Source organism: Salvelinus sp. IW2-2015, linkage group LG13 (assembly GCF_002910315.2).
Source record: "Salvelinus sp. IW2-2015 linkage group LG13, ASM291031v2, whole genome shotgun sequence".
In the NCBI taxonomy this organism is placed as follows: Eukaryota; Metazoa; Chordata; class Actinopteri; order Salmoniformes; family Salmonidae; genus Salvelinus; species Salvelinus sp. IW2-2015.
Window position 1 is genome coordinate 2,261,082 of NC_036853.1, and position 14,925 is coordinate 2,276,006.

Consider the following 14,925-nt stretch of genomic DNA (forward strand, 5'->3'; position numbering starts at 1 on the left):
TTCCCTAGCTCCAGTATTTTCCAAAACTAGTCTAATTTATTCCACACATCTGACTTCCGGTTTACCTCATGAGCCACCAGTAGCCTAAACATTCCCGTTTACCTCATGAGCCACCAGTAGCCTAAACATTCCCGTTTACCTCATGAGCCACCAGTAGCCTAAACATTCCCGTTTACNAGCCTAAACATTCCCGTTTACCTCATGAGCCACCAGTAGCCTAAACATTCCCGTTTACCTCATGAGCCACCAGTAGCCTAAACATTCCCGTTTACATCATGAGCCACCAGTAGCCTAAACATTCCCGTTTAGAGTTTGTCACATCCTCTGTATCCACTTTGCTGTTACAGTGTTCAGAGTTTGTTATATCCAATTTATTGATGTGATTATGATATGCTATAGATCAGGCCCTATTGGTCACGTGCACGTGATGCATACATGTGTCACAAAGAGAGCATGGGCTGAGGGAATGTTTTTCCTAAACAAATGAGGGATTTTGGTAAGAGAACTTTTCAGTCAGAAATGGCAGTATTTATGTTGCAGCTTCAGCAACACGGTGGATAAACACTGTGGTGGTCTCTGCAGCAGGGAGGAGAGAGACAACGGGTACTAGTCACTCGCTGTCTTTAACACAGCAAGTGTGAGCCCGGCCCAGCACAATCAAATCAATTGCTGGTCGGACTCCCTCTAATCATTTGTGTGTCTTAATTATTTAATTAAACAGTGTGCTTCATGCAGACAAGCTTAGTGAATATAGTTGATTTGGGTAACAGACATAGGATGTGTTTATATAGATTTTTTGTCGGGGACAGCCCTGATGTAATGTACAATAATGCATTCCAACAACACGGAATCCTAAGATGGTAGACATTCTTAAAGCCAATACTGTACATACCAGTATCTATTACCCAAGGTTCCATTATTAGGACTGTGTGTTTCCAGGCTTTTGCCCTTTGTGCTGGTTGAAAAAACTCCTGTGATGGAGGTGGAGTGTGTCCACTCTGTCCCAAGAAGGATTAGCCTCATTATGTCTCTCAAAGACTTTACACGGAAAGGCCACACTGACAGGCCCCGTGGTTAGGGCCACAAGATTTAAACTGACTACGTGACTGTTGACGAGGCAAAATTCTAGGGCAGCGGGTCCGAATTATGGCCTATTTTGGTGTTTATAAAAGAGTTTCCTGATTTTAGGCTAGGTTGAAGATAACAAAAGGTTAAGACAATGCGATTCTAATTTCCCATAACTCTTTGCAAAAATGGGACCAGCGTTGCTAGTTAGCAACTCGCTAGTAGTTATCAACAGCGCTGGTCCAATGAATTTGTTTATTTTCAAAACGCTGCCCCCCTTTAAGTCTGAGTTATGTCTTAGTATGCAATACCGAAACAGCCAACCTCAAAAAAAACATGCTTTGTGCAACAGTGCATGTATAAGTTGTGCTGTTGTAATGTTTAGAGAAAGAAATTAGTTTATGGTCTTTCAAATCTAAAACACCTCTAAATATGCAGTGTTTGAATAAAACGGAGGCTTTAATTATTTACAGCGGTTGAGGAGGCGTATCACATTGCTCCCATTCTTGCTCAGTCTTGCTGTGGAGATCTGTCGTGCAGTCGCTGAGTGCTGGAAGCCATGTAAAGCTTAGGGGGTTTTGCCACATAGCAGCAATTCACTAGTCAGAGGTAGCCTAACACGGAACTGGAGAGTCAAATAAGCCTGTAATAATTACAGCTAAACACAGACAGCAATTTCCCTTTTAAATTCTGAGCTGTGAAGAATATTGCAAGGAGAAAACAGTATAATTAGGCTTAGGCAAGTAGAGCTTTGCAGTGGGAAAGTTGACAGCACATTTGAGTTTCTAAAAGTATCTAGATGTTCAGTGCCAGACTTCATAAAACTGTCTGCAACGTGGTCTCAGAACATTTCGTATTATTCTGTACGTAAACCAAGACAATCCATAGTATATGTTACATTTCGTATGCATTACATTTGTGGATGTCCAGCACCCATTTCATATGATCCCCTATACAGACACACTTAGAGTTGACCGGGGCAGCTGTAGCAGGGCAGAAATTTTAAATGACTTGTTGGAAAGGTGGCATCCTATGACAGTAACACTTTGAAAGTCACTGACTTCTTCAGTAAGGCCATTCTAGTGCCACAATTTGTCTATGGAGATTGCATGGCTGTGTGCTCGATTATATACACCTGTCGGCAACAGGTGTGGCTGAAATAGCCTAATCCAATATTTTGAAGGGGTGTCCACATACCATGTAGAGTATTACGAATTTGCAAAACGTATGATATGTTGCAAATTCCAATTGGTTGTGGCTAACATTAGCTAGGTGGCTAATGATAACATTTCCTAGAATAGGAGTTAGGTTAAAGGGTTAAGGTTAGCATTTTTTTTATTTTAAGTCAGTATCTGGTGTGACCACCATTTACCTCATGCAGCAAGACATATATTCACATAGAGTTGATCAGGCTGTTGATTGTGGCYTGTGGAATGTTGTCCCACTCTTTCAATGGCTGTGCAAAGTTGCTGGATATTGGCGGGAACTTGAACACGCTGCTGTACAAGACAATCCAGAGCATGCCACACATGCTCAATGGGTGACATGTCTGATGGGTATGCAGGCCATGGAAGAACTGGGACATTTTCAGCTTCCAGGAATTGTGTACAGAACACTGCGACATGGGGCTGTGCATTATCATGCTCAAATATGAGGTGATGGCGGCGAATTAATGGTAARACAATGGGCCTCAGGATCTCRTCACAGTATCACATTGCCATAGATAAAATGCTATTGTGTTCATTGTTCTTATCTTATGCCTGCCCATACCATAACCCCACTCTGTTCACAATGTTGACATCAGCAAACCGCTCGCCCACACGACGCCATACACATTGTCTGCCATCTGCCCGGTACAATTGAAACCAGGATTCATCCACGAAGAGCTGCAGTTGTGAGGCCAGGTGGACGTACTTTAACATTTTCTAAAACAACGTTGGAGGYGGCTTATGGTAAAGCAATTAACACATTCCTGTAGTCAGCATGCCAATTGCACACTCCCTAAAAACTTGGGACATCTGTGGCATAGTGTTGTGTGACAAAACTGCACATTTTAGAGTGGCCTTATATTGTCCCCAGCACAACCTGCACCTGTGTAATGATGTTGCTGTTTAATCMGCTTCTTGATATGCCACACCTGTCAGGTGGATAGATTATCTTGCAACCTTTGGATTGCTAGACGTTCGCGTTTTACACCCGACCAACCACCCTCCTTTCGTTTTTGCCTTAAGTAACCTTATATCTTATGTAACCATACCAAACGTAATATAATTGGATTGTCCCGGGTATACTTTTACTATGTTACGTCTAATCTATGATACCAGTCTGTAAAACTACATGTTCACGCAACCAATTTCTGCTGCCACGCATCAAACCAAGAACTGATTCAGAGACGAACGTTTACCGATATGAAAATGACACTATTTTAGCGATGTTGGTCGTGACACACACCATGGCTAGAAACACTGTTGCTGCTACTACTACTACAGAATCTTGTCAAGTCGATAGCCTACTTTGTGCATAGTTTATCCAAACTGTACTCCAACGTTTTAGAAATCCGAAATACATCYAAAACGTCAAGTATATGATTAGCAGATTGTTCTTTTTTTTTTTTTTACAACAAAATTATATTTCCCAAATCAGACAGTGAACGTTCCTTTTGCTGTCCCATGGAAAGTTCCACTATAAACCAAGCATGCTGCTGTCACGCGTACCGTCGCGAGCCCACTGCTGCCTTGTCTTCACATTATGGAGAAGGCTCGCAACAAGTATGATGAACATAAACCATTTAAACCTGACAAATTCAAACATATTGTTATTTTACCTTAAAACTTTGCCCACCGCCTGAAGGACCATTTTACAACTTAATCCGCTTTTTGCGTTCCTCTGTGAGTGCATATCCGTATTTTCGCCTGAAAYAGAACAGTAATCTCCGACCATACTTGATGGGAAAACTTAAAAAAAAAACTTCTATCCACACCGTCGCTCTCGGATGAGGCTCCAAAATTAAACACTTCAACTTTCACTGTACATAAGACCTGAAGAGAAACGTATTTGTGGCTTTCGCAACTGCCAGCCCCCCTTTCTCCACTTGCAGCCAATCCGTGGAGAGGAGTCCTCGGGGTGCGAAAAAAGAACCCCCACAATACGTACGTCACAGCCTTATTATGTAGAGGTGATCCACGGTTGTCACTAGTTWCCATAGCCACAAAATCTAAAATGGTCTATATCGTAAAAATGTATTTCCTAATAATTCGAAAGATCGATTAAAACACCTGGTTTTCTGAGTAGACTATGCCTACTTSGATTTTGACCTTACGCCGATTATGATAATCAGAGTAAGGTGTTTACATGACTAATGCCATGCTAGCTGTCCGATTTATTTTCCACAAGCCTCCAGTCATCTCACTAGACATGCTAGCTGTCTGATTTATGTTCCACAGGCCTCTAGTCATCTCACCAGACAGGTTTGCTGCATTGAGAGGCCCGACGCCAGAAGAACGTGCTTCGTGCGTTTAATAGGCTACATGTTGAGACGATGAGGCCACATTCTTGTGTCTGACTGAACCTCACTTGCGAACTAAATTATGAGGCCGGGAGACGAGCAGTAGATGGACATGTAGCTACTTGACTTCACAACAGGGCTGCGCGGTGGTGAGAGACGGTTGCTTTACCACAACAGGACTTCTGTGAGAAGACGGTGCTTTACCACAACAGGACTTCTGGTGTGAGAGACGGTGCTTTTACCACAACAGGGCTGGTGTGAGAGACGGTGCTTTACCACAACAGGACTGCTGGTGAGAGACGGTGCTTTACCACAATATGACTGCTGGTGAGAGACGGTGCTTTGCCACAACAGGACTGGTGGTGAGAGACGGTGCTTTACCACAACAGGACTGGTGGTGTTACTGGTGAGAGACGGTGAGGCAAACCTCCAAACCTCCAAGCAAGGAAAAGGGGGATACCTAGTCAGTTGTACAACTGAATGCATTCAACTGAAATGTGTCTTACGCATTTAACCCAACCCCTCTGAATCAGAGAGATGCGGGGGGCTGCCTTAATCAACATCCACGTCTTCGGCGCCCGGGGAACAGTGGGTTAACTGCCTTGCTCAGGGGCAGAATGACATTTTTACCTTGTCAGCTTAGGGATTCRATCCAGCAAYCTTTCGGGAATGAGTGTGAACACGGGAGGTGSTGTTTTTGATAGTTTGGGCCAAAGTCTGAGGTCTAGTTCATAGTGGCATGACACAACGTAGACTTGGTTGATATCGATCATCAACTTTGAGAGTACAAAGACAGTAGAAAAGCTATGTTGAAATAGGCCTACTACAGCAAAGGCAGTGAGAAGGACAAAAAAAAGGTCAGGTTATGACAAAGGATCATGAGTTAAAAGGAATACAACAAACCGTTCTTTCTCCCTACTTTCCTCAGACACGTCTCTCACCATCGTTCATTCTCCCTTGCTTTCTTTTCTCTTCTGAACCCATCTCTCTTTCTCTCAATTCTCCCCTTTCTCTGGCCAGGACTGGTATCCATTAAAGTATCTCATAGTGCTAATCTACGATCAGCCCCCCTCCGTCCATATTATGTAATTCATTATGATCTAAATCTCCTACTCAGAGACGCTATGTGAATATGGGTCCAAGTCTCTCTCCCTGCCCCCCCCCCCCCTCTCAGGCTGGACCGGTGGGGTTGCAGCTGTAGCATGGACGCTCACAAAGACACAGTAATCTGGGGGATCTCTGGAGCCCAGCTCACTCCCAGTGTGTGTGTGTGTGTGTGTGTGTGTGTGTGTGTGTGTGCTGTCTCTTATACACATCTAGATGTGTATAAGAGACAGGCCCTGTACAGGTCCATCTGCACACTCAGTCAGCACAACTCCTCTTAAGGCGTCAGTTCAGCTAGCTCACATAATCCCTTAGAAGACTTCTGCTTCACAATTTTACATTTAAGATGTTTGGTGCAGTATTCCTCAAGTGAAAAAATGTGCATGAAAACGATTGGTCTCTTGTTGAATGACAAACACTTCATTGAAGAATCCCTACTGTTGACCAATCACCAACGAAGGGGCATAGACTTCGGCTACTGACTTTGGCTTGCCTCGAGAGAAAAAATGTGCGCACGAACAGCTGAAAAAAACCTTGCTGGACACCAAAACGAACAAAATGTCATCATAATGACAGCAGACAAAATGTCATCATAATATATGTACGAACTGTTTCGGATGGGAAGCATACGGACGCCTTTAGGCACGTCTCCCCGTCTGGCCCCAGCACAGCGCTCACTCTGAGGGAGAGGGGAGGGAGGCTGGGGGGTGGAGCTCTGGTGCTCCAGAGGCTCGCTCTGAGTGGCTTCTGCTGTGGTGAGTAGAAAGAGAGAGAAGGGGAAGGAGAGAGGGGAAAGAGGCCAGAATAGGGTAGAGCCTTTTCCCAGGAGCTATTTCTAACCTCCGCCTGCCTCTGTCTGGCCCTGGGCTATACTGACCAGAGAGAAAAGGGTGAGAGAGGGGGAGGTAGGGAGGGGGAACAGCGTGAAGGAGAGAGAGACCGAGAAAGAGAGGGGGTGAAGACAGAGACAGGGGTAGGTGGTGAGATTACACTCACAGAAGTTATGTTMACTGTTAMATTTTTATTGTTTATTTCACTTTTGTTAATTATCTACTTCACTTGCTTTGGCAATGTTAACATATGTTTCCCATGCCAATAAAGCTTTTGAATTGAAAGAAAGCAACAGTAGTGAGAGCGACACTAGGGCCATGAGTGAACAGTCCTACCTGGCTTCGGGCCCTACGTACTTGAGGTGGTGACAAGTGGAWGTAATGGAATGGAAATGGAACTTTCCATAGATTAGCTTACAACTATTAGATCAGAAGGCAGCCATTCAAGATCACTGGACCATAGCCAGGGCCTCTATTCAGAATTAACTCCATTCAAGACAGTGGGCTCAATCAGGCTTCAAAGACAACTTAATGAAGTACAGCAATTCGGTTACTGGATAGTACTAATCCATTATTGTATATGAGCCGATTTGGGTGGAAATGATCCTGATAACGACAACTAATTAATTGCTGTTGTAGGCAGGCTAATATAGTTAGCACTGGTGTCCTACGTCAGGGGTCCCAAACTGTTTCAATCAGGGGCCCCCCTTCCAGCATTGGGAAACATACATGCCACATTTATTTCTATGTGCACAAGCACTGTCCATGACACACACTGTCCATACCACTCGTTGGTGGAGTGAATTTTGCAGATTTAAAAGCTTATTTCCTGCAATTCTATACATTTTGTCATGGGGTGCAAAGAACATTTTGCAGTTTTAAATCAAAATTTCTTGCAATTCCGTACATTTTGCCATGTCTAATGTGTATTCATGTGATATGAGTGACATTTAAAAATATATAATATATATATATTCAAATAGCCCCCAAAAAACGTTAGCTGACATGGGCTAGTTGATCTGGACATTTCTGTTATTAGTTTTCTGTTATTAATTATAAATAGCTCTGAAAAGTATGAAATGACTAATATGACAAGAGGAACTGATGATGCACTACCCAATTTTGAAATTGCACCTTGTGCATTCTACTATTACAACTTTAAAAGAGTAAGTTTAAAGCTGGACCGAGTTCCTTTTAAAAAGTTTAATTAAATTTGGGGGGGCCCCGCCGGCCCCTCGCGCCCCACAGTTTGGGAACCACTGTCCTATGTAACCCAACCTCATATAGAGCCTCACAGGTAGAAATCAAACCACTGACTACAGATCTAGCCTACAGSTTGTAATCCCTCACACAAATAAACTTCATTCTTACATAGCCCAAGATTTGACGTGAGTGGAAAGTGCGGTCGGACACGATCCTCTTCTACCGGATAGAGACAACTATGATTCTTAGCTACTGTTGACGTAGCTTCTTGGCAGCTTCTTCACAGACAAGACATCACTCACTTCGGTCACCTGGTTATATCTCAGGCTATAAACATTATCTCACGTTCTCGGMCATGAACTAAATTCCATGGAAGAAACACACATCTAGGCTAAACATTGGACTTGCATAAATCCTATTCTGTATAACAAACGCTAAACATTATCTAAATGTCACTGRATTGGTATAAATGATCCTTTGTTTGACATGCTAAGGTCTTCTTCCTAAACATGATCTCACGCCATACGACCTAAATCACATTCTGAATCGTTCAGTGGGGACAGTGGGCTCTCCCGAGTGGCGCAGCGGTCTAAGGCACTGCATCTCAGTGCTAGAGGCATCACTACAGACACCCTGGTTCGAATCCAGGCTGTATCACAACCGGAAGTGATTGGGAGTCCCATAATTATCACAGCGTCGTCCGGGTTTGGCTGGTGTAGGCCGTCATTGTAAATAAGAATTTGTTCTTAACTGACTTTCCTAGTTACATAAAGGTTCAATAAAAKAAATAAAACAATACATCTGATAATAGGACCTRAGCTCTGTTGACARAGCGGTGCAGTTTTCTCAGCGTAACTTTTGCAGACTTGTTGTGGTGGTCGTCTTCAAAGTTGTTTCCGCAGGTCRCAAAATTAGCACGACACGATTTAGAAAATAAAAAGCTTGCAGTACRCTCAGTGCTTCATAGGGATTTCACAGAGATTCGCTTGTTTTTGTGAGAAACCTTCAAAAAAATWAYAGGAATTTCACATTAATATGAAAAGCGTATACGAAAATACTACAGGTCATAWCTTAAATATATKTTGTTTTATGTCCTGCGKATTTGAGGAGATGAGTTCAATGGGAAAGTGAGCCTGTCASGTAGCCTTCATTCTCGCAAAGCTGACGCGATGCAGTGAAATTTTCCTTGTTTTTCACCACTTTTTGTTCTCTGGCCTCCATTGATTTAGTCACCCTAATTTTGACCATCCTACAAGGGTTAGAACTCAAAAACTTGTTTTTTTGAGGATTATCTTCACAATTGCCATTATTTTAACCATTGTACAAAAGACGCATTTCTGATTGGACACCCTACATTCTGTAGAAACAGTACGTGGGTAGCTAGCCCATAACCCRAAACTTTAGCCAATCTAACTCATATCCGATCCTTTTAACAGTGAATGGATATTTCACGAGTTAAAATGATACTAACTTTACTCATAAAACATATCCTCCTGATTTGCTCAGTAGGGAACTATGCATYAGGATGATGACACTGGGGACTAATCCACAGATCTATGATCAGTTCATCCTAGCCCCCTAATCCTATCTTTTGGGGCTCCCGAGTGGCGCAGCGGTCTAAGGCAGTGCTAGAGGCGTCACTACAGACCCTGGTTTGATTCCAGGCTGTATCACAACCGGTCGTGATTGGGATTCCCATGGGGAATCGGCCGTCATTGTAAATAAGAATTTGTTCTTAACCGACTTGCCAAGTTAAATAAAGGTAAAATTAAAAATATAAACTATCCCATAGGGTGGTGAGAAGATATCTGACCCAGTATCAGTGGTCAGATGGGCAACTTCTAGACTACCTACACCGTCAAAGACAGATTCCCAGCAAACCACAGTGTCCTGCTTTGAGGCCCATATTAAATAAAAAACACACACTGCTCATTAAAAAAAAACACGAGGGAGGGGAAAGGAGGAGTAAAAAGAAAGAGTTGTGCAAGAAGGTTGCTCTAAACACTGACGTCAATGGCCAGGCCTTTTGACTCGTTTCTCCAGGAAGGACTTTGGAGTGAGGTAAAGTCCAAATCTGATTACTGTTGCTCAATCAACCATCTATTGATATCTATCATCCAATTCAAGAGAATGCAAGCGAGATAAAAAAAAAAGGCGGTATGGAAAAATGCCATTAATTCAAATATTTAGGCAAATGTCACAGTGACCAGAAAAGGGCTTGGTGGTATGTCTGTCACTATAAAGAAAACAGTCAAAGTCAGTGAAGAAACTAGTCGAGTAGTAGGCCAGGAGTAGGCAACTAGATTCAGCCACGGGACGATTTTTGCCGGATGGTCGGGATGCTGGAACATAATTATAATCATTTGTAGCTCAACATGTAGCTCAGTTGGTAGAGCAGGGTGCTTGAAACGACAGGGTTGTGKGTTCCCCACAGGGGACCAGTATGATTTTTATTTATGAAAATGTATTGCACTCACTTCTTCTGTAAGTCGCTCTGTAAAAGAGCGTCTGCTAAATGACTAAAATGTCAAATGTACACTGCAAATTTACTACACGAGTAAATAACAATAATTTCATACTATCATTACATTGAGAAACAGTCACGTCTCTTGAATATTTTTTGTTGTTGCTGAAATCCTGGTGATTTTACACACTTTTTCTCATCTTTGGGGGGCAAAAAATGTAGTAAGCTATTTAAATTAACTATGAGAAAAGATTCATCCATTTTCAAAATGTTMACAAAAAAGGTGTTCTCCACTAGGGCTGTGACGGTCATTACATTTTGTCGGCCAAAACTTGAAGCTAGTCTGTTCATGGTGTTCAAAACTAAAAGCTAGTTCCTGCTGTCCCCTCCGATACAATTTGCAGCGCTGGCTGGTCCAACGGGTTGGGTGTGAAAGTCAGTGAACGGACCTTCCACCTTTTTAACACCAAGAAAACACAGATTCCTGCCAGCAACAGATGAATCACACAGCAGTAGATACGCCTCGGGCCTGGCAAAAGCTCAGTCCACCCCTTCAACCCCACGATATAGCCAAAGGCACTGTAGACCAAGAGTGACTGGTCACCTTGAGTGACTGGTGCATTGACCAATGGACTGGCAGAATTTGGGCACGGTGTGTGGACTGTGTGTGTGTGTATATATATATATATATATGAGAGAGTAGTGTGTGTGTGTACCTTGTGTCAGGTGGGTTTGTGTGTATGGTCTGTACAAGCGTGTGCAAGGCAAATCTGGACAAAAGAACGTGTTAGCAAACCCAGCAAAGTATCAAATCAATGGAAGTGTACCTTTGCGCTGACTGACAGGTCAAATCTTGTTTGCTTAACTTGCTCGACGCATAACCTCAAAGATGGCTGTTAAATGAGGGGCTTATGGGTAACGGCAAATTGTAATTTGCTATCACAAAACATTTTAAACTCAAGGTAGGTAAATAAATTTGTTGTCTACACAGGTGTATCATTTCTAAAACATAGCATTTTACACATAGCTACTCTTTCCCCCGTATCCCTTCACCTCTCCATGTTGCTCTTTTACAGACAACTTGGGGGCCCGTATTCCTTCACCTCTCCATGTTGCTCTGTTTGGTTTTTTTTTTTTTGTACAGACAACTTGGGGGCCCGTATTCCTTCACCTCTCCATGTTGCTCTTTTACAGACCACTTGGGGGCCCGTATTCCTTCACCTCTCCATGTTGGTCTGTCTTTTACAGGCCACTTGGGGACCCGTATTCCCTTCACCTCTCCATGTTGCTCTTTACAGACCACTTGGGGCCCGTATTCCTTCACCTCTCCATGTTGCTCTTTTGCAGACCACTTGGGGACCCGTATCCCTTCACCTCTCCATGTTGCTCTTTTGCAGGCCACTAGGGGGCCCGTATCCATTATTTCCCTTCTCCTTTCCCTCCATATAGTCTACCTCAAGCCCTGCATTCCAGCTGGGGAAGGGCTGCTTGCAGCAACATGCCATCCCTCGCTCTACACACAGCCTGGCTAAACAAAGGAAAGACGAAACATAGAGAGAGACAGACGGAGAAAAAGGGTGGGGAGAATAGGATATCATTTCTAAGAACATGGATCCATTGCAAAAGTTGTTTATTTACTTTGGATGGTGTACGTTCCCAGGGTGGAAACATTAAAACCTCTTCTCAACATTCAACGACTAACTGTGACATTAAAGAAACTTAYACAATTACAACCACATTTATAGCCCCATTAAAATCACCAACAAAGACTAAAATGTCAAACCATTCTTGCTCGCTAGTTTTCTAGGATTGCAGCTAGCTCTAAAAGAGGATGTATGAGTGGAAAAGGAAGGGGAAGCTGTAAGTCGCTCTGGATAAGAGCGTCTGCTAAATGACTCAAATGTAAATAATGGTTTGAGTTCTGACTGATGGAGAAAGGGGGCAACGACAAGATGGAGCCGGAGTGGATGAGAACTACCAGACCTCCCTCTGTCCGTTAATCTCCATAGCTACAGTTTGTATTAACTGGATCAGATGAGGTGGAACAGGATGGGAAGGGAGGATGAAGAGTTAGAAGACAGGAAGGAGAAGAGGATGGAGGAGGAGAGGAGGAGATGAGAAGAGGACAGCGAGGGTGAAAAGAGGAGAGAGAGGAGATGGACAGTGGTTGAGGGGAAGTGAAAGGAGAAGTGAATGAGGAATGAAAAGTGACAAGAGGGTTAATACAAAACAGAGAGAGTGAAGGAGAGGGAGTGGATTAAAAGAGGAGAGGAGTGAGAGTGTGCAGTAGGAGCGGGGAGGTTGTCACAGCATGCCCTGGCTCAGCGATCTGTACTGTCCTCCCTACATTCCACAGACAGGGRAGAGGAGAGGAGGCCTCAATGTGCTGCCTCAGCCAGAACATCCAGCCCATAACTCACCTTGCTGTCTCCGTCTCCATTTCCTCCCATGGGGTTTTCATCCTCTCTTTTCACCTTTTTTTATTTTTATTATCTTGTTCTAACCTCTTTCTCTCCGTCATCACTCAGGCCTATCTTATCTTCCTCCACCTCTTCTCTGGGTGGAGAGAATACAGGCCGTATTTCAGGTGAGAGGTTGGAACGAGAGCTGCACTGCAGGGTCAGATGGTCATTTATGAGATGGTCTTGATAAGGGTCAAGAAAGTTAAAAGGTGCACTATGGAGAAATCGCACTGCCTTTTCCTGGTTKCTAAAATTCTAATAGTTCGTCGAATTTCAATTTGTGTGACAAAACAAGCAACTAAAAGGGGGATACCTAGTCAGTTGTACAACAATGCATTCAAATGAAATRTGTCTTCCGCATTTAACCCAACCCCTCACCCCTCTRAATCAGAGAGGTGCGGRGGGCTGCCTTAATTGACATTCATGTCTTCTGCACCCATGGAACAGTGGGTTAACTGCCTTGCTCAAGGGCGGAATGACAGATTTTTACCTTGTCAGTTGGGGATTCGATCCAGCAACCTTTCGATTACTGGCCCAACGCTCTAACCACTAGACTCCCGGCATACTGTAGAGAATCATTGTACCATCTAAACCGCTGTGAAATATATTTTCCATAACTAAACATATATTAATTTCAGCTGTTTGAAGCCGGTGTACAAAAACATGCAAAATAAAACATAAGAACAGGAAGCATAGAATWAGTGCATATAGAACAGATCTACTGCTTCTTAGACTTGCTTTCAATGATAATGACAGATCTAACACACACATTTCTATGTGAATTTGGTCAGGTTGCCCAAAAAGTATATTGCAAMTTCAAGATGTAAGGATGGAATGTGCTGGGGGAGTCAACCTTTGGAATCAGAGGGGGTCAGGGGAGTCAATCTCTGGAATGAGAGCCAAAACTAACACAGGTCAGGTTCATTGCCTGTCTGTCTCTGACATTGGCAGTTAACCCAAGGCTCCTGTCAGTTATGAGATGTTCAGTTCCTGATAATAGGTTGAGGTCAGGGCTCTAAATTAAACAAAATATAATTGGTAGCACACAACTTTAAAAAGTTAGGAGCGCAACATCAAATTTAGGAGCACCAGAAAATAAGATATATACTATATGAATTCTTAGCTACATCTGAAGCACGTTGTGCCCTAATATGTACAACTAATATGTAACCGTTAAATACATTTGTTTATTATGAATCTAACATGTTGATACAAATACCTGTCATTGAAATTAAAGTCATTTGTGGAATATTACTACATTATGTAAAATCACTATTTTCCTATTGAGATGCATTACATTGTTAAARRGATACWTCAGGATTTTGGCAAGGAGGCCCTTTAACTACTTCCCCAGAGTCAGATGAACTCGTGGATACCATTTTTAATGTCTCTGTGTCCAGTATGAAGGAAGTTAGAGGTAGTTTCGGGAGCCAATGCTAACTAGCGTTAGCACAATGACTGTAAGTCTATGGGTATGTGCTAGCCTGTCTAAATAAAAGTTAAATAAACTGTCATTGGATTGCATTATTGTYATCAATGATATTATGAATAGGAATGGTGGTTACGTCACATATGCAGCTATCGAAAAKGTGAACATTTGCTCAATAYWAAGTTACAACCAATTGATTGCAGCGTTAGCACATAACGAGAAGTGGAAGGGATAGAAGGTAGGAAACTTGTTTGTCTGGCCTATATTAAAAATCTAAATTCACTGAAAGAAAATTGGCATTATTAGCAGTTCCTTTAGAGGACAAAAATGCAGGATCGAGGMAAAGATGAAGACAGCAAAGTACAGAGAGAGMCGTATTTTTTGAAACTGCACTGTCGGTTAGGGGCTCGTAAGTMAGCATTTCACTGTAAGGTCTACYACACCTGCTGTATTCGGTGCATGTGACTAATACAATTTGATTTGATTGATGAAAACCTACTCCAGAGCGCKCAGGACCTCAGACTGGGGCGAAGGTTCACCTTCCAACAGGACAACGACCCTAAGCACACAGCCAAGACAACCCAGGAGTAGCTTCGGGCCAAGTCTCAATGTCCTTGAGTGGCCCAGCCAGAGCTCAGACTTGAACCGGATTTAACATCTCTGGAGAGACCCGAAAATAGCTGTGCAGCGACGCTCCCCATCCAACCTGACAGAGCTTGAGAGGATCTGCAGAGAAGAATGGGAGAAACTCCCCAAATACAGGTGTGCCAAACTTGTAGCGTCATACCCAAGAAGACTCGAGGCTGTAATAGCTGCCAAATGTGCTTCAACAAAGTACTGAGTAAAGGGTCTGAAAACGTATG

General features: G+C 43.0%; 1 protein-coding gene across 4 annotated transcripts in view; it reads right to left on the reverse strand.

The window, feature by feature from the left end:
* The window catches only part of LOC111971968 (MOB kinase activator 2), a 102,114-nt gene that overhangs the window by 20,932 nt on the left and 66,257 nt on the right, over positions 1–14,925 (reverse strand). The window contains exon 1 of one of the 4 annotated variants that reach the window (XM_023998760.2): positions 3,890–4,130. The exons of the other annotated variants lie outside the window; for them this stretch is intronic. Within the exon in view, the coding sequence (XP_023854528.1) occupies positions 3,890–4,005 (116 nt within the window). The 5' untranslated portion in view covers positions 4,006–4,130. Of the gene's footprint in view, positions 1–3,889; positions 4,131–14,925 lie in introns of those variants that run through there. 4 annotated transcript variants of the gene reach the window in all.